This window comes from Pseudophryne corroboree, chromosome 2, assembly GCF_028390025.1.
Source record: "Pseudophryne corroboree isolate aPseCor3 chromosome 2, aPseCor3.hap2, whole genome shotgun sequence".
Lineage (NCBI taxonomy): Eukaryota > Metazoa > Chordata > Amphibia > Anura > Myobatrachidae > Pseudophryne > Pseudophryne corroboree.
Genome location: NC_086445.1, coordinates 133,059,302 through 133,085,204, shown reverse-complemented (window position 1 = coordinate 133,085,204; position 25,903 = coordinate 133,059,302). Strand labels below are relative to the sequence as shown.

At 46.7% G+C, this 25,903-nt stretch overlaps 1 protein-coding gene across 2 annotated transcripts in view; it reads right to left on the bottom strand.

Annotated features, from left to right (window-relative positions):
• The window catches only part of PAN3 (poly(A) specific ribonuclease subunit PAN3), a 174,701-nt gene that overhangs the window by 25,809 nt on the left and 122,989 nt on the right, over positions 1-25,903 (bottom strand). For both annotated transcript variants that reach the window (XM_063951726.1, XM_063951727.1), the window contains 6 exons: positions 16,881-17,128; positions 16,501-16,605; positions 8,556-8,613; positions 7,665-7,826; positions 7,102-7,218; positions 5,345-5,446 (listed from right to left, as the gene is read on the bottom strand). In XM_063951726.1, coding sequence (XP_063807796.1) covers positions 5,345-5,446; positions 7,102-7,218; positions 7,665-7,826; positions 8,556-8,613; positions 16,501-16,605; positions 16,881-17,128 — 792 coding nt within the window. The remainder of the gene's footprint in view (positions 1-5,344; positions 5,447-7,101; positions 7,219-7,664; positions 7,827-8,555; positions 8,614-16,500; positions 16,606-16,880; positions 17,129-25,903) is intronic.

The window sequence follows — 25,903 nt, the reverse complement described above, 5'->3', positions numbered from 1 at the left end:
CAATAACTATAAACAAGTATTGCAGAAGAAGTCCGCACTTGGCACGGGCGCCCAGCATCCACTACGGACTACGAGAAATAGATTTACCGGTAAGTAAAATCTTATTTTCTCTTACGTCCTAGTGGATGCTGGGGACTCCGTAAGGACCATGGGGATTATACCAAAGCTCCCAAACGGGCAGGAGAGTGCGGATGACTCTGCAGCACCGATTGAGCAAACAATAGGTCCTCCTCAGCCAGGGTATCAAACTTGAAGAACTTTGCAAAAGTGTTTGAACCTGACCAAGTAGCAGCTCGGCATAGTTGTAATGCCGAGACCCCTCGGGCAGCCGCTCAAGAAGAGCCCACCTTCCTAGTGGAATGGGCTTTAACTGATTTTGGCAGTGGCAATCCAGCCGCAGAATGAGCCTGCTGAATCGTGTTACAGATCCAGCGAGCAATAGTTTGCTTTGAAGCAGGAGCACCCAGCTTGTTGGATGCATACAGGATAAACAGCGACTCCGTTTTCCTGACTCTAGCCGTTCTGGCTACATAAACCTTCAAAGCCCTGACCACATCCAGTAACTCGGAATCCTCCAAGTCACGAGTAGCCACAGGCACCACAATAGGTTGGTTCATATGAAAAGAGGACACCACTTTTGGCAGAAATTGTGGACGGGTCCGCAATTCTGCTCTATCCATATGGAAAACCAGATAGCGGCTTTTATGTGACAAAGCCGCTAAATCTGACACACGCCTAGCCGAAGCCAAGGCTAATAGCATGACCACCTACCACGTGAGATATTTTAACTCCACCGTTTTAAGTGGTTCAAAGCAGTGTGATTTCAGGAAACTTAACACCACGTTAAGATCCCAAGGTGCCACTGGAGGCACAAAAGGAGGCTGAATATGCAGCACTCCCTTTACAAACGTCTGAACTTCTGGTAGAGAAGCCAACTCTTTTTGAAAGAAAATGGATAGGGCCGAAATCTGGACCTTAATGGAGCCCAATTTTAGGCCCAAATTCACTCCTGACTGTAGGAAGTGAAGGAAACGGCCCAGCTGGAATTCCTCTGTAGGAGCATTCCTGGCCTCACACCAAGAAACATATTTTCGCCATATACGGTGATAATGTTTAGCTGTCACGTCCTTCCTAGCCTTTATCAGCGTAGGAATGACCTCGTCCGGAATGCCCTTTTCTGCTAGGATCCGGCGTTCAACTGCCATGCCGTCAAACGCAGCCGCGGTAAGACTTAGAACAGACAGGGCCCCTGTTGCAACAGGTACTGTCTTAGAGGAAGAGGCCACGGGTCCTCTGTGAGCATTTCTTGCAGATCTGGATACCAGGTCCTTCGTGGCCAATCTGGAACAATGAGGATTGTTCTCACTCCTCCTTTTCTTATTATCCTCAGCACCTTGGGAATGAGAGGAAGAGGAGGAAATACATAGACCGACTGGAACACCCACGGTGTCACCAGGGCGTCTACCGCTATTGCCTGAGGGTCTCTTGACCTGGCGCAATACCTCTGTAGTTTTTTGTTGAGGCGGGATGCCATCATGTCCACCTGTGGCAGTTCCCACCGATATGTGATCTGTGTGAAGACTTCCTGATGAAGTCCCCACTCTCCCGGGTGGAGGTCGTGTCTGCTGAGGAAGTCTGCTTCCCAGTTGTCCACTCCCGGGATGAACACTGCTGACAGAGCGCTTACGTGATTCTGCGCCCAGCGAAGAATTCTGGTGGCTTCTGCCATTGCCACTCTGCTCCTTGTGCCGCCTTGGCGGTTCACCTGAGCCACTGCGCTGATGTTGTCTGACTGAATCAGAACCAGTTGGTCGCGAAGAAGAGCTCCGCTTGACGTAGGACGTTGTATACGGCCCTTAGTTCCAGGATGTTGATGTGAAGGCAAGTCTCTTGACTTGACCACAGACCTTGGAAATTTCTTCCCTGTGTGACTGCTCCCCACCCTCGGAGGCTAGCGTCCGTGGTCACCAGGACCAAGTCCTGAATTCCGAATCTGCGTCCCTCTAGAAGGTGAGAACTCTGCAGCCACCACAGGAGTGACACCCTGGCCCTGGGGGACAGGGTGATTAACCGATGCATTTGAAGATGTGATCCGGACCACTTGTCCAGTAAGTTCCATTGGAAGGTCCTCGCATGGAACCTGCCGAAGGGAATGGCCTCGTATGATGCCACCATCCTTCCCAGGACTCGAGTGCAGTGAAGCACTGACACCTGTTTTGGTTTTAATAGATTCCTAACCAGTGTCATGAGCTCCTGAGCTCTCTCTATCGGGAGATAAACCCTTTTCTGGTCTGTGTCTAGAATCATGCCTAGGAAAGGCAGATGAGCCGTAGCAACCAACTGCGACTTTGGAATATATAGAATCCAGCCGTGTTGCCGTTACACTTCCAGAGAAAGTGATACGCTGTTCCGCAACTGCTCTCTTGATCTCGCTTTTATGAGGAGATGGTCCAAGTACGGGATAATTGTGACACCTTGCTTCCGCAGGAGCACCATCATTTCCGCCATTACCTTGGTGAAGATTCTCGGGGCCGCGGAGAGACCAAACGGCAACGTCTGAAATTGGTAATGACAATCCTGTACCGCAAATCTGAGGTACGCCTGATGAGGTGGATAAATGGGGATATGAAGGTATGCATCCTTTATGTCCAGAGACACCATAAAATCTCCCCCTTTCAGGCTTGCGATGACCGCTCTTAGTGATTCCATCTTGAACTTGAACCTTTTCAGGTATATGTTCAGGGATTTTAAATTCAATATGGGTCTGACCGAACCGTCCGGTTTCGGGACTACAACATGGTCGAATAATAACCCCCTCCTTGTTGAAGGAGGGGAACCTTGACCACCACCTGTTGAGGATACAATTTGTGAATTACAGTTAACACTATTTTCCTCTCGTGGGGGGAAGCCGGCAGGGCCGTCGGTGAGGGGGCATCTCCTCAAAGTCCAGCTTGTATCCCTGAGACACAATATCTATTGCCCAGGGATCCAACAGGGAGTGAACCCACTTGTGGCTGAACTTACGAAGACGTGCCCCCACCGGCCCTAGCTCCGCCTGTGGAGCCCCAGCGACATGCGGTGGATTTTGTAGAGGCCGGGGAGGACTTCTGTTCCTGGGAACTAGCTGTGTTGTGCAGCTTCTTTCCTCTGCCCCTGCCTCTGGCAAGAAAGGACGCACCTCGGACTTTCTTGTTTCTTTGTGATCTAGAGGCTTCATTTGATAATGTCGTGCTTTCCTAGGCTGTGCAGGAATATAAGGCAAAATATCAGAATTACCAGCTATAGCTGTGGAGACCAGGTCCGAGATTCTTTCTCCACACAATCCTCAGCCCTCCATATGCCTCTTAAGTCGGCATCACCTGTCCATTGCACATTCTATAGGACACGTCAAGCAGAAATCGACATAGCGTTGACTCTAGAACTCAGCAGACTAATGTCTCTTTGGGCATGTTTTATATAGATATCTCTTAAGACAGCATCTTTAATATATATATATATATATATATATATATACACACACACATACATACATACATACATACATACATACATACATACATACTAGGTCTGCTGATAAGGTACCTGTCCACGCTGCTACAGCGCTATAAACCCATGCCGACACAATCGCCGGTCTGAGTAGTGTACCAGAATGTGCACGCTATCTGCAGGATCCCTGAGGATAGGTGTTAAGTCAGGGCTACCTTTTGGGCAAACGTGACACCCTAGGGGAAGATTCCCATCGTATCCTGGCCCTAGTAGGGAAAGGATACTCCCTGAGAATTCTTTGTGGGAAACTGCAGTCTCTTGTCTGGAGATTCCCGCTCTTTTTCATCATGAGAGGAGTGAAATTTACCTCAGCTTTCTTCCCCTTAAACATGTGTACCCTTGTGTCAGGGACAGATGAGTCATCAGTGATATGCAAATCATCTTTTATTCCAATAATCATATATTGAATACTTTTCTGCCATTTTGCTGTAACTTTGCATTATCGTAGTCGACACTGGAGTCAGACTCCGTGTCGATATCAGTGTCTATTATTTTGGATAATGATCATTGAGAGACTCTGAAGGTCTCTGCGACATAGGGACAGACATGGGTAGATTCCCTGTCTGTTCTCTAATCTTTTGTGCAATAAATTCACCTTAGCACTTAATTACACATATCCAAACAGGTGTCGGCGTTGTCGACGGAGACACCCTCACACACACATTTGCTCCATCTCCTCCTTAGGGGAGCCTTTTACCTCAGACATGTTGACACACACATACCGACACACCACACACTCAGGGAATGCTCATCTGAAGACAATTCCCCCATAAGGCCCTTTGGAGAGACAGAGAGAGAGTATGCCAGCACACACCCCAGCGCTATTAACCCAGGAATAACACAGTAACTTGATGTTAACCCAGTAGCTGCTGTTTATATTGATTTTTGCGCCTAATTATTTACCCCCCCTCTTTTTACCCTCTTCTACCGTGTATCTGCAGGGGAGAGCCTGGGGAGCTTCCTCTCAGCGGTGCTGTGGAGAAAAAACATGGCGCTGGTGAGTGCCGAGAAAGAAGCCCCGCCCCCTCGACGGCGGGCTTCTGTCCCGCTTAAATATACATTTACTTGGCGGGGGCTCATACATATATACAGTGCCCAACTGTATATATGCTAAACTTTTGCCAAAGAGGTCCCAATTGCTGCCCAGGGCGCCCCCCCCTGCGCCCTGCACCCTTACAGTGACCGGAGTATGTGAGGTGTGTGTGGGAGCAATGGCGCACAGCTGCAGTGCTGTGCGCTACCTCAGTGAAGACAGGAGTCTTCTGCCGCCGATTTCGAAGTCTTCTTGCTTCTTATGCTCACCCGGCTTCTGTCTTCCGGCTCTGCGAGGGGGACGGCGGCGCGGCTCTGGGATCGGACGACGAGGGTGAGATCCTGTGTACGATCCCTCTGGAGCTAATGGTGTCCAGTAGCCTAAGAAGCAGGACCTATCTTCAAAGAGTAGGGCTGCTTCTCTCCCCTCAGTCCCACGAATGCAGGGAGTCTGTTGCAAGCAGAGCTCCCTGAAAATAAAAAACCTAACAAAATACTTTCTTACAGCAAGCTCAGGAGAGCTCACTGAACAGCAGCCAGCTCGTCCGGGCACAGATTCAAGCTGAGGTCTGGAGGAGGGACATAGAGGGAGGAGCCAGAGCACATCAGAATCTAAATTCTTTCTTAAAGTGCCCATGTCTCCTGCGGAGCCCATCTATTCCCCATGGTCCTTACGGAGTCCCCAGCATCCACTAGGACGTTAGAGAAATAATGTATACTGCAAGCAGAGATTGCAGCAAATGAGTGTCAAAGGAATCACGCTTACCCCACTTTCTTTTAGTAAAATAAGCATCTGCACTGGGATCATTAAAATGCCTGCTCATCATGGTCTCCGCTCCAGCATGGAAATCGTATGCAAAAACCAAGGCTTTAAACAAAGGGAAAAGAAACAAATCATTACCAATCACCAATGTAAGGAGGTCCGCACCTGATAAGCCCCGCTGTATATCCAATGAGCACCAACTATTACAAATATTAATAAACTTATCTTTATTACCAATTCTATTAACTTCTCTTTCCACTATAGCAGAATGGTAAGGGGGGTACACACGGAGAGATCCGTACTTCTGACTAGATTGCTTAGAAATTAAGCACGGATCTCTCTGTGTGTATGCCTATAGCGATGCGCGGTCCCGTGCGTCGCTGTAGCCGGTTCCAGATTAGTCAGGTCGCTCACTTCACCTCTGTATGAAGTGAGCGGTCCCCCCGCCCAGCACACATCATGCTGTGTACTGAGCGGGGAGAGAGATGTGTGCCGAGCGGTCTGCGATAAGGGGGGTACACACGGAGAGATCCGTGCTTAAATTCTAAGCAATCTGACTAGATAGCGATGAGCGCCCCCTGCTAGAGGCACAATCTAGCAGGTAGCTCCTTTCACCGTTTTTTCAACCAGTCGGAAAAAAAATCAACTTTTTGCCCGTTTTTAGGACAAATTTACATTCAACCTATTCAGTGCCTATGACGTTTTTTCAACTGGTTGAAAAATCCGGCACTGGCAAAAACCACGTGTTTTGGTGCAATTTTCGCTCGTGGCGATTAGACAATAAAAAAAAAAGAAAACGTCAGCAACTGAATACCCTGTGTCGAATTAGTGCCATTTTTTTTCGACCAGTCAAAAAAAAGGCACATAATTGAATTCCCCCCTATGTGAATTGCAGATTACTACTGCATTCACTGCACAGTGCCATGCAAGCTGGCCCTCCACCACTACAAGTGCACTTTAAAGAGACACATAGCGAAGACACTGCAGCTGAAACTCACAGAAGCTCCTACAAAGAGGCAATGGAGAGGAAGGATCGGGGGGCTAACAGTAAAAAAAACAAAAAAATCCATTTCAGTGGGCAAATAATTAATATATTTAAAGACGGATTTCTGTCAGATTATGTGTACACCTTTTACTGTTTTGGGGTTAGAAAACTACAGTAAGCATGTGTTTTGTCTGCTGCGCAGTTACATGTAGTCACATTGGGGTCTCTCTAGAAAAGCCTTTACTATAATTACCTCAAAGCCCCTAGAACTAGCTCCTGTCTGCTAGCCGACGGCGGTTACAGGTCATTGTGTGCTCTACACAATGCTCCAGTTTCAAAACCATTAACTAGATTTCTAGAGGACTCCAACTAACAGCACCAAAGTCATTAGGTCCTTATTAATAGGATTTAACATTACATACAGCGGGTGGTAGTCATGTGACCGCTGGTCGGCTGACCGACAGTCACATGACCTCCTCCGTGAGCCCGACGGCTCACTATCCCGATGATCGGCATGCCGACCAACAGGGACTATTTCCACTCGTGGGTGTCCACGACACCCATAGAGTGGGAATAGATCCCGTGGCGACCGCAGGTCGCCACCGAGCCTACAGCGTGGCGAGCGCAGCGAGCCCGCAAGGGGCTTGCTGCACTCGCCCCTCCCCGCCGGGATCCCGGCGTCGGTATGCTGCCGGGATCCCGGCGTCGGTAAGGTGACCGGCGGTCAGGAGACCGCCGGTCACCCGTACTACACCCCATACAGCAGTTAACTTACAATGCTCTCCAAATGCTTTTGTTGTAAACATTTCCCTTAAGGTAACAATATTTGAATGCTGGATTTTTTTCCACGTGTCAACCAAGGACATGCATTTTGTGTTTACCAGACGGAAGCCTGCAATGATAAAAGATAAACGGGTAAAAGGGAATTCTATACATGTATATACATTTACGGCTTCATATATCCTAAGACTGCATTTTGAAAGAGGTAAAATCTCAAAATCGGCTGCAGAGGAATTAAACTCCGTAATTCTCTACTTTTTTTTTTTTTTTTTAACGCAATTTCCATTGAAAACCTGTACATACAGTATAATGGTCATAATTACAGCGGTCTATCCAATGCTATTACAGAATTTCGCTGCACTACACGTTGCTGCCTAGCCAGTTTGTATTTAGGAGAATGCTAGAGTGATTACATGCTATTTTTTTTTGTCCCAAAAGGTCATGTTAACATGTTTATCACAAAGTGACAGCAACAGTCAAATTAAGGAAAGTCTTGATAAATCTCTAGTTAAGTTATCGAAGCTAAAGTTTTCTGCAACACAACCAATGCCGTCTCACCATGAACTCTCCGCAGGCAGTAGGTCAGGTCATCCTTACTGTTGACAGCTTTGTAGCATGATGTGATGTACCCGAAGTTGCTGGATTTGTGTATTCGGTTGGGAGGTGGCAGAGGTTCCAGGGGGAAGAGGCTGTGGTAGCTATCCACATCCGCAGGTACAGCTAAAACCAAACAGAGTGCCGTCACAGTAAGAACTTTCCCACCAAGGTCACACCTAGCACCATCTAACAAACTCAGGAGGCAAATTACACATCTCCCGAACAATATTCTCTGAACGAAAAGGGAATCGAGGGGAATATGTAAATCCCAGTTACACGCAGTGAGTTTGTAGGTTTCTGTTCCCATGACCCATAAAGACTGAACAGTCCCATCACAGCTATTCCAGTGCAGGGAATACATGCAGGGGTTAGCAAAATGAAAAGAAACTTATTTAAATGGGATTTTTTAATCATGTTGTGCAGACACCAGAACTCGTAAGAAAACGATAATGTCTGTAGGGCAAGACTTTTGTCCTCAAGTCATATAACAGTCCAGGGTTAAAGGATAGCTGTACTTGAGCACAGGTGACTTAATTAGTGACTCAGTTACTGGGGCTCAACTATCTGTGCTCAACCATGGATATACTTAACTGGACTGTTAGTGTGCCTTGAGAAGAAAGGTTGGGAAACACTGTTATAGGGGTTGCTACTGTAATAATAATAAAAAATAAAATAATAAAGGGGTAAAATAAAGTGACAAAGTGGCAAAGTGTTTTTTGATGCTGTATATTTTGTTCTGGTGTCACTAACACTTTGATAGCAATGTTTGCTTCATGGGTATTTTACATACAACCATCATATTTATTCCAAAGTGACAAGCTCTCATGGGAAAGGACAAAGAAAATAACTTACCGGGCATATCTGCTTGATCTATCTGAGCCATGGTTATTAAATGCCGATTTATCAACTCCTAGAAAAATAAATAGGTTAAGCAAGCAAATCTTTTATGATGTAGTCAGAGATGGCATGCCCCAGTGGACGCTGCAATGACCGATCCCACAGATCACAAATGGCCACAAGATGTAGGGAAGCAGTAGCCACTTTGGTGGGACTGCAAGCTTACATTTATGTATCACAGAGGCATTGTATGGGGTCAGTGTTGGGAATACAAGCTACATATTTGGGAAGTTAAATATTCAGTATATTAGACGTCTACATGACATTTTAGTTAAACAGGACATAATAAACAGCAATCTGCTTTAATCATGCTAGTGCAATAGAGTAGGTGTCCAAATACATCACCCTCTAACATGTAATAGAACATTAAAACACAAAAGTGTCAATTTAATCTAATGGACTACAGTATATTAAAAAATAAACTGTTTATTACATCCCTAATACCATTAAAATATTTTGGGCAAGATGTATCAAGCCTTGGAGAGAGAGAAAGTGGAGAGAGATAAAGCACCAACCTGTCAGCATCTGCAACTGTCACTTTACAGGCGGTGCTTGACAAATGACAGTTAGGAGCTGATTGGCTGGTGCTCTCTCTCTCTAAGGCTTCATATCGCTCACCCTTTATGGTAAAGTTATATTATTACCCATTACAATTATACAAAGGAGCAGAATCAATTACAAGCGATGATAATGAAATGTAGCTGGAACAGTGGTGATCGCAGACGCACATAGACACCGTACAGCACTTGGAACTGAATCAGCCAAAAAATGTCTGGCTGGAAAACCAAATGAATGTCATTGTATTTAGGACTCAATTGAAATTTCCATAGATTTCCTATATTGAAAGTATAATAAATAATAATCATACAATTACATCTGGCTCTATAGCCATAACAAACTCTTAGAAAAGCACATGTACATGTTATCCCCATACTGTATAAAAAGCCACCAAGGGAAGAAGGGAAGCGTAATGGCAGGTACACACTAGACTATATTGTGACTGATGTGCCCAATTCAGATCTCCCAGTGTACACACACTATGCACGCTTCCGCATGTCATCAGCACCCTCCTCTGTCGCCAGCGAGGGACATGAAGCCAAATGCAGCAGGGCCCGCTCCCCCTGGCATTGACAAGTGTGCATGCACATGCCGATGCCGACACCCCCGCCGGGTCCAGTCCCCGCCTATATCGCTGAGTAGACTCATTGGGGGAAATTCAGAGTTGATCGCAGCAGCAAATTTGTTAGCAGTTGGGCAAAACCATGTGCACTGCAGATGTGGCAGATATAACATGTGCAGGGAGAGTTAGATTTGGGTGGGTTATATTGTTTCTGTGCAGAGTAAATACTGGCTGCTTTACTGCTTTACAATTTAGATTGCAGATTGAACACCCCCCACCCAAAGCTAACTCTCTGCACATGTTATATCTGCCCCCTCCCCCCTGCAGTGCACATGGTTTTGCCCAACTGCTAACAAATTTGCTGCTGCGATCAACTCTGAATTAGGCCCATTGTCCCTACTCCTATTAGGAAGGGGTTAAAACTTTCTATTGTTATGATCAATCAATTCTTCCTAGACTGTGAAGTCCTCTCTCCAAAGGGCTGTGACCAGCGGCAGCTGCAACGCCGACTACCTTGTGCAAAGGGGGGGGTGGGCACTAAGCACATATGAGGATACATGCAGATGTATGTACTATATGTGCTGGCAGTGTGTCTGGATCAGCTATATTTCCCACAATCATGTGGCAGATTACTGGCCTGTACACTGCCTCCTGCAAATTTTACTACAAAAAATAAGAATTTACTTACCGGTAATTCTATTTCTCGTAGTCCGTAGTGGATGCTGGGGACTCCGTAAGGACCATTGGGAATAGACGGCTCCACAGGAGACTGGGCACACTAAAAGAAAGATTTGGTACTACCTGGTGTGCACTGGCTCCTCCCTCTATGCCCCTCCTCCAGACCTCAGTTAGGATACTGTGCCCGGAAGAGCTGACACAATAAGGAAAGGATTTTGAATCCCGGGTAAGACTCATACCAGCCACACCAATCACACCGTATAACTCGTGATATTTTACCCAGTTAACAGTATGAATAACAACTGAGCCTCTCAACAGATGGCTCAACAATAACCCTTTAGTTAGGCAATAACTATATACAAGTATTGCAGACAATCCGCACTTGGGATGGGCGCCCAGCATCCACTACGGACTACGAGAAATAGAATTACCGGTGAGTAAATTCTTATTTTCTCGGACGTCCTAGTGGATGCTGGGGACTCCGTAAGGACCATGGGGATTATACCAGAGCTCCCAAACGGGCGGGAGAGTGCGGATGACTCTGCAGCACCGAATGAGAGAACTCAAGGTCCTCCTCAGCCAGGGTATCAAATTTGTAGAATTTTGCAAACGTGTTTGCCCCTGACCAAGTAGCAGCTCGGCAAAGTTGTAAAGCCGAGACCCCTCGGGCAGCCGCCCAAGATGAGCCCACCTTCCTCGTGGAATGGGCTTTCACTGATTTAGGATGCGGCAAACCAGCCGCAGAATGCGCCAGCTGAATTGTGCTACAAATCCAGCGAGCAACAGTCTGCTTAGAAGCAGGAGCACCTATTTTGTTGGGTGCATACAGGATAAAAAGCGAGTCAGTTTTCCTGACTCCAGCCATCCTGGAAACATACATTTTCAAGGCCCTGACTACGTCCAGTAACTTGGAATCCTCCAAGTCCTTAGGAGCCGCAGGCACTACAATAGGTTGGTTCAAGTGAAAAGCGGATACCACCTTAGGGAGAAACTGGGGACGAGTCCTCAATTCTGCCCTATCCATATGGAAAATCAGATAAGGGCTTTTACACGACAAAGCCGCCAATTCTGACACACGCCTGGCCGAAGGCAAGGCCAATAACATGACCACTTTCCACGTGAGATATTTGAGATCCACGGTTTTAAGTGGTTCAAACCAATGTGATTTTAGGAAACCCAACACCACATTGAGATCCGAAGGTGCCACAGGAGGCACAAAAGGGGGCTGAATATGAAGCACTCCCTTTACCAAAGTCTGAACTTCAGGCAGTAAAGCCAGTTCTTTCTGGAAGAAAATCGACAGAGCCGAAATCTGGACCTTAATGGAACCCAATTTTAGGCCCATAGTCACTCCTGACCGTAGGAAGTGCAGAAAACGACCCAGCTGAAATTCCTCTGTGGGGGCCTTCCTGGCCTCACACCACGCAACATATTTTCGCCAAATGCGGTGATAATGGTTTGCGGTTACTTCTTTCCTGGCTTTTATCAGCGTAGGAATGACTTCCTCCGGAATGCCCTTTTCCTTTAGGATCCGTAATTCAACCGCCATGCCGTCAAACGAAGCCGCGGTAAATCTTGGAACAGACAGGGCCCCTGCTGTAGCAGATCCTGTCTGAGCGGTAGAGGCCATGGGTCCTCTGATAACATTTCTTGAAGTTCCGGGTACCAAGCTCTTCTTGGCCAATCCGGAACCACGAGTATCGTTCTTACTCCTCGCCTTCTTATTTATTCTCCGTACCTTTGGTATGAGGGGCAGAGGAGGGAACACATAGACCGACTGGTACACCCACGGTGTCACTAGCGCGTCCACAGCTATCGCCTGAGGGTCCCTTGACCTGGCGCAATATTTCTTTAGCTTTTTGTTGAGGCGGGACGCCATCATGTCCACCTGTGGCCTTTCCCAACGGTTTACCAACAGTAGGAAGACTTCTGGATGAAGTCCCCACTCTCCCGGGTGTAGGTCGTGTCTGCTGAGGAAGTCTGCTTCCCAGTTGTCCACTCCCGGAATGAACACTGCCGACAGTGCTATTATGTGATTTTTCCGCCCATCGGAGAATCCTTGCGGCTTCTGCCATCGCCATCCTGCTTCTTGTGCCGCCCTGTCGGTTTACATGGGCGACTGCCGTGATGTTGTCTGACTGGATCAGTACCGGCTGGTTTTGAAGCAGGGGTTTTGCCTGACTTAGGGCATTGTAAATGGCCCTTAGTTCCAGAATATTTATGTGCAGGGAAGTCTCCTGACTTGACCATAGTCCTTGGAAGTTTCTTCCCTGTGTGACTGCTCCCCAGCCTCGAAGGCTGGCATCCGTGGTCACCAGGACCCAGTCCTGTATGCCGAATCTGCGGCCCTCTAGAAGATGAGCACTCTGCAGCCACCACAGTAGAGACACCCTGGTCCTTGGAGACAGGGTTATCAGTTGATGCATCTGAAGATGCGATCCCGACCACTTGTCCAAGAGGTCCCACTGGAAGGTCCTTGCATGGAACCTGCCTGCCGAATGGAATTGCTTCGTATGAAGCCACCATTTTTCCCAGGACTCGTGTGCAGTGATGCACCGATACCCGTTTTGGTTTTAGGAGGTCTCTGACTAGAGATGACAGCTCCTTGGCTTTCTCCTGCGGGAGAAACACTTTTTTCTGTTCCGTGTCCAGAATCATCCCCAGGAACAGTTGTGACTTTGGGATGTTTAGAATCCAGCCATGCTGTTGTAGCACTTCCCGAGATAGTGCTACTCCGACCAGTAACTGCTCCCTGGACCTCGCCTTTATTAGGAGATCGTCCAAGTACGGGATAATTAAAACTCCCTTTTTTCGAAGGAGTATCATCATTTCTGCCATTACCTTGGTAAACACCCTCGGTGCCGTGGACAGTCCAAACGGTAGTGTCTGGAATTGGTAATGACAATCCTGTACCACAAATCTGAGGTACTCCTGGTGAGGAAGGTAAATTGCGACATGCAGGTAAGCATCCTTGATGTCCAGGGATACCATCTAATCCCCCTCGTCCAGGCTTGCAATAACCGCCCTGAGCGATTCCATCTTGAACTTTGATTTTTTTATGTATGCGTTCAAGGATTTCAAATTTAAAATGGGTTTCACCGAACCGTCCGGTTTCGGTACCACAAACAGTGTGGAATAGTAAAACCGTCCTTGTTGAAGTAGGGGTACTTTTACTATCACCTGCTGGGAATACAGCTTGTGAATTGCCTCTAGTACAGCCTCCCTGCTCGAGGGAATTGTCGGTAAGGCCGATTTGAGGAAACGGCGGGGGGGAGTCGTCTCGAATTCCAGCTTGTACCCCTGAGATACTACTTGAAGGATCCAGGGATCCACCCATAAGCGAACCCACTGATCGCTGAAATTTTTGAGGCGGCCCCCCACCGTACCTGGCTCCGCCTGTGGAGCCCCACCGTCATGCGGCGGATTTGGAAGAAGCGGGGGAGGACTTTTGTTCCTGGGAACCTGCTGTGTGGTGCAGCTTTTTTCCCCTTCCTCTGCCTCTAGACAGAAAGGACCCGCCTTTTCCCCGCCTGTTTTTCTGGGTTCGAAAGGACTGCACCTGATAGTACGGCGCTTTCTTAGGCTCTGAGGGGACATGGGGTAAAAATGCTGACTTCCCAGCTGTTGCTGTGGAAACAAGGTCTGAGAGACCGTCCCCGAATAACTCCTCACCCTTATAAGGCAAAACTTCCATGTGCCTTTTAGAATCTGCATCCCCTGTCCACTGCCGAGTCCATAAGCCTCTCCTAGCAGAAATGGACAATGCACTTATTCTAGATGCCAGCCGGCAGATCTCCCTCTGTGCAGCTCTCATGTACAAGACTGAGTCTTTTATATGCTCTATGGTAAGCAATATAGTGTCCATGTCCAGGGTGTCAATATTTTCTGACAGGGAATCTGACCAAGCAGCAGCAGCACTGCACATCCACGCTGAAGCAATAGCTGGTCTCAGTATAACACCAGTGTGTGTATATATAGACTTTAGGATAGCCTCCTGCTTTCTATCAGCAGGTTCCTTTAGGGCGGCCGTATCCGGAGACGGTAGTGCCACCTTTTTAGACAAACGTGTGAGCGCTTTATCCACTCTAGGGGGAGTTTCCCAACGTGACCTATCCTCTGGCGAGAAAGGGAACGCCATTAGTAATTTTTTTGAAATCACCAATTTCTTATCAGGGAAAGCCCACGCTTCTTCACACACTTCATTTAATTCTTCAGATGGGGGAAAAACTATTGGTAGTTTTTTCTCCCCAAACATAATACCCTTTTTTGAGGTACCTGGGTTTATATCAGAAAGGTGTAAAACCTCTTTCATTGCCTCAATCATGCCACGAATGGCCCTAGTGGACATTAAATTTGACTCATCGTCGTCGACACTGGTATCAGTATCCGTGTCGACATCTGTGTCTGCCATCTGAGGTAGTGGGCGTTTTAGAGCCCCTGATGGCCATTGAATTGCCTGGGCAGGCACGGGCTGAGAAGCCGGCTGTCCCGTATTTGGCCTGTCGTCAAATTTTTTATGTAAGGAGTCGACACTTGCACGTAATTCCTTCCATAAGTCCATCCACTCAGGTGTCTGCCCCGCAGGGGGTGACATCACATTTATAGGCATCTGCTCCGCCTCCACATAAGTCTCCTCATCAAACATGTCGACACAGCCGTACCGACACACCGCACACACACACAGGGAATGCTCTTAAAGGAGACAGGACCCCACAAAAGCCCTTTGGGGAGACAGAGAGAGAGTATGCCAGCACACACCAGAGCGCTATATAATGCAGGGACTAACTGAATTATGTCCCCTATAGCTGCTATAATATTTACTGCGCCTCAAATCAGTGCCCCCCCCTCTCTTTTTTACCCTTTTCTGTAGTGTAGACTGCAGGGGAGAGTCAGGGAGCTTCCTTCCAGCGGAACTGTGAGGGAATAATGGCGCCGGTGTGCTGAGGGAGATGGCTCCGCCCCTTTTTCGGTGGACTTTTCTCCCGCTTTTTTCTGTATTCTGGCAGGGGTAATTACCACATATATAGCCTCTGGGGCTATATATTGTGGTTATTTTGCCAGCCAAGGTGATATTATTGCTGCTCAGGGCGCCCCCCCCAGCGCCCTGCACCCTCAGTAACCGGAGTGTGAAGTGTGTATGAGGAGCAATGGCGCACAGCTGCAGTGCTGTGCGCTACCTTGGTGAAGACTGAAGTCTTCTGCCGCCGCTTTTCCGGACCATCTTCTTGCTTCTGGCTCTGTAAGGGGGACGGCGGCGCGGCTCCGGGAACGAACACCAAGGACGGGTCCTGCGGTCGATCCCTCTGGAGCTAATAGTGTCCAGTAGCCTAAGAAGCCCAAGCTAGCTGCAAGCAGGTAGGTTCGCTTCTTCTCCCCTTAGTCCCTCGTTGCAGTGAGCCTGTTGCCAGCAGGTCTCACTGTAAAATAAAAAACCTAACATATACTTTCTTTCTAGGAGCTCAGGAGAGCCCCTAGTGTGCATCCAGCTCGGCCGGGCACAGAAATCTAACTGAGGTCTGGAGGAGGGGCATAAAGGGAGGAGCCAGTGCACACCAGGTAGTACCAAATCTTTCTTTTAGTGTGCCCAGTCTCCTGCGGAGCCGTCTATTCCCCATGGTCCTTACGGAGTCCCCAGCATCCACTAGGACGTCAGAGAAATAGTGGTAGTTTATTTTTGTTGTCTAAAAAACAATCAAACACACACACCATAGGTTTACTGTGCTTTCTGCATGTAGATGCATCTGGGCTCTTAGCTCCCGCGATGCGTACACACATGCATAGGCATCGCGGCAACGACTAGCTGTGCCTGTCAATGCAATGCGTATGGATCGTGGGTTCAAAAATACGCACGCCGGTGTGCGCACTCATTTCGGCAACCTTGTCGCACCCGCGACTAGGTACAGCTACAATGAGTGTGGCTACATCTGTTCCTGTATCCAAAAAGGACAGGCTTGGTTCTAACCCGGGTCCACAACAGACAAATCTGGACAGATATTACATAAACATTACTAAAAAGCACAGGGAATAACCCTGCCAAATAAACAAGTTATCTGAAGATGGAAAACCACTAGGAACAGACAGGTTAAAGATTTTGGACAATACCTGTCTGAGCTCATCAGCCATGAAGAAGGAAGGTGCATTTGCTTTTGGCTGCATGTAAGCAACATGAGGAGCGGTAGGAGGGTAAAGGTGATAATTTGGGAATACCTTTGGTAGGGAACAAAAAAACAAAAAAAGTGATAACGTTAATACAAAAATTTCATAAATTACTTTAACTCCCGTAACGAAGCAAATTTATTAGTCAAAATCAGCTTACATGGAGTTTACTTGAAGACAGACTTCAACTAGTCAAGTAATGCAGATGAAACAACGGGTACAGGCATCAGTAATGTGTACAGAACTTTACACGGAAAAAATGACACTAAATACTTCACGGAGCTTTGCAGATGTTTCCATGACTAAGGAACATGTCACGCACATACCATTCCTGTGAGAGGCGCTGGAGTGGTGTCGGTATAGAAGTAGGTGGTTCCGCCTACAGTCTCTTTCTGAATGACCTGTCCAGCAGATGGCGGCTGGGAAACGGAATTGGTCACCGGTGTTGAGGCACTAGTGGGCACCATGTAAGTGGCTGGGTTTGGTGTGTGGCTTCTTCGCCTTGGAGCAGGAGAGGTGTGAGGTGTAATTTTAGGAGAATGAAGTGGTGAAGACCCAGCTGATAGTGACATCCCTAGAACAGACAGAAAAACAAAGCTTGTCTCAAAACACAAGAGCTGGCAATATACTGTATTCCATTTTAAATCTAAGTGTACTGTATATGCCCAAATACTTGTTAGATATACAGACATCACTTAACGCTATATTGCAGTATACAAAACACCTCGAACGAGTGACTGCAATATTGTACAATATGTAGCCGATGTGAAGTTCTGGCAGCATTCCCTGGGAGATAAGGGAATGCAGGTCTAATTTACATCTTATCCTATATAATAAAAGGCCAATGTTGCTGATCTATCTAGGGAATTGTGTTTTGTGTGGCGCCCAATGGAGCAATTCAAGTGTTGCTCTGTTCGGGCGCACACAGCCTTTGGCGCCATTACTGTTCTTTTGTTCTGTCATTCTGACAGGCTGGTAACTCGTAGAATTTAAAAGCCGTGGAGGGGTGATTTTACAAATGCAATGCTGGATGCCCTCCTGCAGAACGGCCACACAACAGCTACGACCATCACTGGAGCTTTGCTCCTCTGCAATGTAACCTCTTCTGCTATGACATGTGCACAAAAGTGGAACTTCTGCTTCGCTCCTCTCTAATCCCCACTATTACAGACAGCTGAAGACATCGTAACATCTTTAAGACAGCGTCTTAATGGGATCTGACACAGGTCAAAAAGCTGCAACGTCACGTGTAAGAATACAGCAATCCGCTGACTGCATTTCTACAAAGCAAGCCAAACAATTTGTCAGTTACACTGTGTTAGACAAGCATGCAACTCCCTCCAAACATGACAACCAACTACAGAGGCGTGAGCAAGCTATTTCATGCTTAATATTCTGCTGTGTAATACACATATTAATATCAAACAGTGACATTGGCAGCAATATCTTCCAACTGTTGTAGAAAACCAAATGCAATTGTAGGAATAGTCCCGGACTGTTCTGAAACTTCCTTAAAACTCACGAACAGCAGAATGTGTAAATGCAATTAGTGGGTCTTTGCTTACAATACATTATAGATGTTTGCCATCATTTAACAAGTGGAAACTTCCTATAAGATGTTTACCAACACTTCAAAACAGAGATGGAACAGAACAAGTAATCTTAGGTCAGAGCACATGAAATATATCGGCCCCCAGGGACACCCCGCACAGCTGCGGCTGCAGATATTGTTAGCAGGCTGTCAGATGGCACCCCAAGCATGGTTTTACTGTCACACAAAATTCGATGTCTAAAAAGATAGAGCGATGTGACTATAAAATGAAAGTACGATTTTAGGTAAACATAGAATTCAGTGAAAATGTATCCACAAGGTAATTGACAGCACTGGTCAGTGTAATGAATGTGTGTGTATATAGACCGCTGTAATTTTAGTTGCATCTCTGAAACTAAAATAAATAAATTAGGTTGCTGCAACATTTTAGGGGATTATGGAAACTGAAGACATATGGTACAGTGGTTCATAGAAGGACCCCTGGTCTTTAAAAGCAATATTTCTTCTTCGCCCACTAGTGAGCACAGGGAGGACGATGGATATAGTCTGGAGGGGAGAGTATGGGCATCCAACAGCCCAATTTAATAATGCAGCAGCCCGGGACTCCCTCTCCCCTATACCCACCCCATTGCCAGCCTAGCCAGATTTCAGTTTGGTGTCGGTAAGGAAGGGCACCAAATTTTTTACTTTGAGTAGGCAGTGAAAGGTGTCCTATAGGTCAGTCTCACTGACGCTCTGATTACCCAAGTGCCAGTGACCGCAGCACTGGCGACCGGGTCAAAGACTTTGGCTGCGACTCCAATGCACACAGGGACATCTACCGGGGCAGTCGCAGCCGGATGCACAAGGGTAACAGGTAAGGGGGGGGGGGGGGGGAACTCCATAGTCACGGCTTTCACCACTTGTGTGTGAGACCACCGCCAATGCTGGCAGTGGGGGCTCCGGTATTTTCCGCACCACCCACTAGACCAGTGAAAGGGCCACAGGTAACTGCTATATTGCGGTGGCAGCCATTATCCCGTGGTCTAGGCCAGACGGGAGAGCCAGGACCAAAGCAAGTGAAATCATTCTCCTCCAAGAACTCTAGGTCCAGAGGTCGGCAGCACTGATCCACCAGACAGCTGACAGGCCTGTAACATGAAGGCCTCCGTCTAGGGTACCCCAGTGTGAGCAGCAGTCTTTTTTTTTTTTTTTTTACCAAACTTTGGTAGGTAACCATGACAACAGACTCTGGGGTCAGAAGCATATTTTCTCAGGCATATGCACTGACCTTTCAAATGCATCCTCCACTGTGGTTCTTTTCCACAGGATTTCAAACAGATCCAGGAAAAGCAAGAGCTCTCGGAGTCCGTTCGCTCCCTTCTTGCCTCCATGGTCATCAAACCGGTGCCCCCATCTCAAAGACGGCTCATTTTGGCCCATCCTCAATTTGAAAGCACGGAACAGATATCTATGGATTCCTAGATTCCACATGGAGTCTCTTCGCTCCATCATTCTGGCTATGGAACCGGGATATTTTATGGCATCCTTGGACATCCAGGATTCCCATTTACACATCCCCATCCGACTCAGCCACTAGCGCTTCCTTCGATCACTACCAGTTTCAGGTCATGACAGTGAACCTTCGTCAAAGGGGCATCAGAATACTGTCTTACCTGGATGACCTTCTCCTGGCCCAGTCTCCAGCTGTCCTGACATTTGTCAGACAGTGGATCTTCTATAATCACAAGGGTGGATAATCAATTTGCAAAAACCCACATTGATGTCTTCTTAGGAGATGCTGCATTCCAGGGTTCAGCGGTTCTTCCTTCTGGCCGACAAGGTTCAGGCCCTGCAATCCAAATTTTGCATGTTCTTCAGTCATCATCGGGTGTTGATCTACTCCTGCATGCATATCCTGGGTTCCTTGGTCGCCACATTTGACATGGTGGAGTATGTCCAGTTTCACTCACGTCCCCTTCAACTGGAATTGCTGGCCAGGTGGAACAAGTCCCATCAGCACCTCAGGGCGCAGACGATCATTCTCTGGCAGTAGGTTCCATCACTCCCTCTTTATGGTGGTTACACCAGTCCCACCTGAACCAAGGTCACCCCTTTTGGATACAGAACTGGGTCCTGTTCACAGATGCAAGTCTTTGGGGGTGGGGGGCGGTTTCTTGTCCGCAGACTACCCACCAATGTCCTGAAACTTAGGGTGGTATACAGAGCCCTTTGCTTGGCTCAGCCTCTGCTCCCAATAAACCATCAGGGCAGCACCTGCAGTCACATCCTCTTTTGGGCAGGTACCACTTACAGCTCTGTCAGCAATTTTCATTCCTGGCATACAGAATTGGAAAGTGGACTTCCTAAGCCGCCAGGACATTCACTTGTGCGAGCGGACTCTGCAGCCAGACGCCTTCTAATTACTAGTCATCCGTTGGGGTCTTCCAGACATAGATAGGATGGTGTTTCGACCACCAGCTGCTGAGGTACTGTTCCTGCAGCAAGGATCCCATCGCTCTCATAGTGAATGCTCTGGCGGTGTTGTGGATGTTTCCGCTCATCTACAATTTTTCCTCCATACTTATTGATCAGCAGGTACACCGCAGGGTAATATTGAAGGACAGCATGGTTACCCTGGTGGCTCCAGATTGGCAATGGCGGGTGTGGTACGCGGATCTTCTGGGCCTCCCCATCGACACTCCACTGCGTTTTCCTTTACGGCCAAATGTTCTGTGTCAGGGTTCGTGCTTCCATGCAGGTCTGGCCTGTCTAGCTCTGACAGGGAGACTAGCGAGACCTCCTTCCTGAGAGCAAAGGGGTTTTCCAGGAGAGTCATCCGTACCATGCTTAATGCCCGGAAACCTCCTTTAGCATGAATTTATCACTGCATTGGCAGACCAAGTTTGTGTGCTGTTCACTGGAAGTTTCAACCACCAATCCTTCCGGCTCTCTCGAGTCCTCTCTTTTCTGCAAGTGGGTCTGAATTTATACCTCCGGCTCTCTTCTTTGAGGGTAACAGGTCTCCTCCCTGTTTGTACTTTTTCAGCGGGCGACTGCTCGCTTACCAGATGTATGGAAGCCCTCTCGGGGCTTCCTCCACGTGCAGCGGTCGTCTGTTCCTCCAGTGGCTCCATGGAATCTCTCCTTGGTTCTTCAGGCTCTCCAGTCAGATCCTTTTGAGCCTTTGGATAGGGTGGACATTTGTTGGCTTACCTGGTAGACCTCCTTCCTGAGAGCAAAGGGGTTTTCCAGGAGAGTCATCCGTACCATGCTTAATGCCCGGAAACCTCCTTTAGCATGAATTTATCACTGCATTGGCAGACCAAGTTTGTGTGCTGTTCACTGGAAGTTTCAACCACCAGTCGTTCCGGCTCTCTCGAGTCCTCTCTTTTCTGCAAGTGGGTCTGAATTTATACCTCCGGCTCTCTTCTTTGAGGGTAACAGGTCTCCTCCCTGTTTGTACTTTTTCAGCGGGCGACTGCTCGCTTACCAGATGTATGGAAGCCCTCTCGGGGCTTCCTCCACGTGCAGCGGTCGTCTGTTCCTCCAGTGGCTCCATGGAATCTCTCCTTGGTTCTTCAGGCTCTCCAGTCAGATCCTTTTGAGCCTTTGGATAGGGTGGACATTTGTTGGCTTACCTGGTAGACCTCCTTCCTGAGAGCAAAGGGGTTTTCCAGGAGAGTCATCCGTACCATGCTTAATGCCCGGAAACCTCCTTTAGCATGAATTTATCACTGCATTGGCAGACCAAGTTTGTGTGCTGTTCACTGGAAGTTTCAACCACCAGTCCTTCCGGCTCTCTCGAGTCCTCTCTTTTCTGCAAGTGGGTCTGAATTTATACCTCCGGCTCTCTTCTTTGAGGGTAACAGGTCTCCTCCCTGTTTGTACTTTTTCAGCGGGCGACTGCTCGCTTACCAGATGTATGGAAGCCCTCTCGGGGCTTCCTCCACGTGCAGCGGTCGTCTGTTCCTCCAGTGGCTCCATGGAATCTCTCCTTGGTTCTTCAGGCTCTCCAGTCAGATCCTTTTGAGCCTTTGGATAGGGTGGACATTTGTTGGCTTACCTGGTAGACTGTCTTCCCATCTTCCATTGCTTTAGCCAGGAAGATATACTATCTGAGCATCTTTTCTTGCTGCTCTCACTTTCTGATCTTCCATTCAAATCTGGTTGTTCAGAGGACTCGCTTGGGTTACTTACCAAAAGTTGTGTCTCAGCTCCACATCAACCAGGAGATTGTGGTACAGTGATTCAGTGTACCGGGCTCTTTGCCAGAGGAAGATGCTCTGGATTTGGCGAGGGCTGTCCGGCTTTACGTGGACAGGACCAGGGATCTCCATAGATCCGATTCTCTGTTTGTCCTGTATGATTTTCACAAGCAGGGCTGGCCAGCTTCTTAACAGACATTGGCCAGATGGCTCTGCTTGACTATTTGCCAAGCCTACTTGGAGAGCCACCGTGCAATATCAGCTGGGGTACCCAAAGCTGTGCCTTAGCTGCCAACCACTATTCCTTCAGTCAGTGCCACTAAAATGTTCTGGTAAGCAACACAACTTGCCAATACCTAGATAACATGGAAGGTTCAAGCCACTTTGGGATGCCCATTAGGGTGCATCAAACGCCCCATGAACTTTTAAAAGTAAGAAAAATGATTTGTCCCCATGCTACATTTTTTTAAATTGTTAAGGATATATTGCATACCAATTTTGAAGAATCTGAGATGATATTTATGTGGCCCACCATGCCCCTGAAGATTAAAGATTTCTATTAATTTTTATTTTTCAAATTATTTTATTTTATTTCTATATATTTCTATTTATTTTATCTGAAAAAGAAATGATTTGATTAGTGATTTGTGATTTGGATGGGAACAGCCACGATAGGCCCATGAGGGTTCATGCTGTTCCCTTTCTTTGTTATGTTCTTAAATCAATGTAAGACACGCATTCATGGCACATATATAAAAGTTGGCTTCGTTTTGCTAAAGTTAGTTGTTTTGTATAATACAATACAATACAATACAGTACAGTACAGACAATTTTTTGGTGTGGAGGTGGACCACCTAAGTCAAATCGTACATCAAAAAAAAATGTGCACAGTTGTTTCTATGCTAAAAAAGCATTCCGAATGTCGGGGCGTTTGATGCACCCTAATATGTACAGATTATCTTGCGTGACTCAGAACTACTTCCCCCACACCGGATATCAGAGTGCTGCCAGTTGGCATCTACCATCGATCTCAAAAAATAGCTGAAACCAGTGTTCACACTTTCATCCACGGCACAGACAGTATATAAGCTGCACAATGTCTAATGTGTTGGGTTTTTTTTTTTTTACCTCATCTGAGAATTGATTAATATGTTTTGAAGAATACAATGTGAAACATTGGACATTCTTAAATATCGTAAACTTAATTTGGGATTAGGGGTCTTTAAAGGACAAATATAGAAATTTCATAACATTCATCCTTACTGGAAAGTTACCAAACATGATTGGAAGAGCCGGGTAATATGGGTGTGGATCATTAGATCGATAGTGTCTAGGTCGACAATATTTAGGTCAACCACTATAGGTCGATAGGTCAAAAGGTCGACATGAGTTTTTTATGTTTTTTTGGTGTCGTTTTCTTTGTAAAGTGACCGGGAACCCCAATTAGTGCACCGTGTCCCCTCGCATGGCTCGCTTCGTTCGCCATGCTTCAGGCAGATTACCGTTCCAATCGTAGTCCACGTGGATTGTTAAGTAGGAAAAAGTAGTACAAAAAAGAAAAAAAATGTGAAAAACTCATGTCGACCTTTTGACCCTGTCGACCTAGTGGGTGTCGACCTAAACATTGTCGACCTAAACACTTGATCTTCAGACCGGATCCCGGGTAATATAACCCGATGTTTAAAATTGAAATAGCCTTACAATATTAAGATTGTCTGCAGCAAACTTTTCGTAAAATACTAAACAATTTGTAAAGAGCAACAGTACACTGATGACACCAGCAGGCTACAAGAAGGTACTACCCAAAATATAAAAACAATTAATCATTAACCCATAAGACTAACAGACTTAAACAGAGTTATGTACAGATATACTTAAATAAAGAAAAGGTGGTAGTGAGGGTGATGGAGGGGGGGTTGGATACGAAAATATTGCTTAATTTCTAGAATAAGGGGAAAAATACATAAGATGTATCCTTATTAACAATCATATAATGGATAATGCAAACATACTTAGTTCAGGGAAAACAAAATGTAAAAATAAAAACAGTTGCAGTAATTAAAGAAATGTATTAAAAAAACAAATGTTAAAAACAAAATTTTTAATTCATATTGAGCTCACGAATTAATATACAAATAGTTCAAACAAATAAAATACATACAAACTCTGAAGCTACTTGATACAGCTTTACTCTGCAGGTACTTTGTTGTTACCTGCAGTCACCAGCAAAGAACTAAAATTTCACTTCTTATATCACTTTCGTATAGGTAGTATTGTGGGTCCAGAAAAGGAGAAGTGAGGAGTTCAGTTCAGTAAATGAAATAATACAGACTAACATGACACAAAAACAAGATGTTCTAAGAGTAGAAAGTTATTTTGAGAACAGAGGACACCGCTAGAATAGGATGTGGAATTTTTACACACTGGAGCTCAAAGTGCTTCATACTTATATTTTAGATTTAAGAGAGCAATATTATGCCCACATCCATGCATAACGCACACATTAATAGGACTGGGGGAGGCATGAAGAGATTTTCTAGCCTTCTACCTAAGGAAAAGCACGTCACTCAAAATCTCAAACAGCAGCTTAAAGTCAGTGCACGTGATGTGAAAGGTAGATACTGTATATACCTCAGTGAGAAGTCAGCTCACACAGCAGTTTACCTAATACACGAGGGCCAACTTCCTCCAGCTTTATTAGCCATTACAGCTTTAATAACCCCCATCATATTTCAAATAAGAAATGCATAGAATGGTCTCTTCTCACACTCTAATTGTATTTCTACCAATAGTTGGGAAGCTGTAGTGGTCTTGCTGTTGCCGTATGTAGCAGATATGGTCACAAATATTTAATCTACTTTATTTAGAAAAATCAGGTAAATTTTGGTTGAATATGCTTGACCGGCTTGCCGGGATCAAGGATACCGACACAGGGATCCCGGCAGTCAGGATACTGACACAGGGATCCCGGCGGTCAGGATACCGACACAGGGATCCCGGCAGTAGGATACTGACACAGGGATCCCGGCAGTAGGATACTGACACAGGGATCCCGGCAGTAGGATACTGACACAGGGATCCCGGCAGTAGGATACTGACACAGGGATCCCGGCAGTAGGATACTGACACAGGGATCCCGGCAGTAGGATACTGACACAGGGATCCCGGCCTCTTGTGGGCTCTCTGCGCTCGCCACGCTGCGGACTCGGTGCGCTCGCCACAGTTCTATTACCACTCTATGGGTGTCATGGACACCCAAGAGTGAGAATAGCCTTCCGCTCCCTGCTGGCATTCTGGCAGCTGGGATCCCAGCGTCAGTACGCTGATTGCAGGGATCCCGGCCACCGGGATCGTAATTACATCCCAATGAATCATACAGGAAAGCTTTAAATGACTGATGAGGCTTTTAAGTGGATCTACAACCATGCAGTACAACATCCTATTTGAACAAGCATCTTAATAAAGAGGTTTTACAGTGGTTTATTCTATTGTCACAAAGTTGAAGTCCAAACAACGGAGATCATCTTCTGGGACTCAGTAATGGGAGCCGTGGGCGGCTCGCATACTCACAAGAGTATACCCAAGTTCTGAAGAGCTTTTTGGGACGACA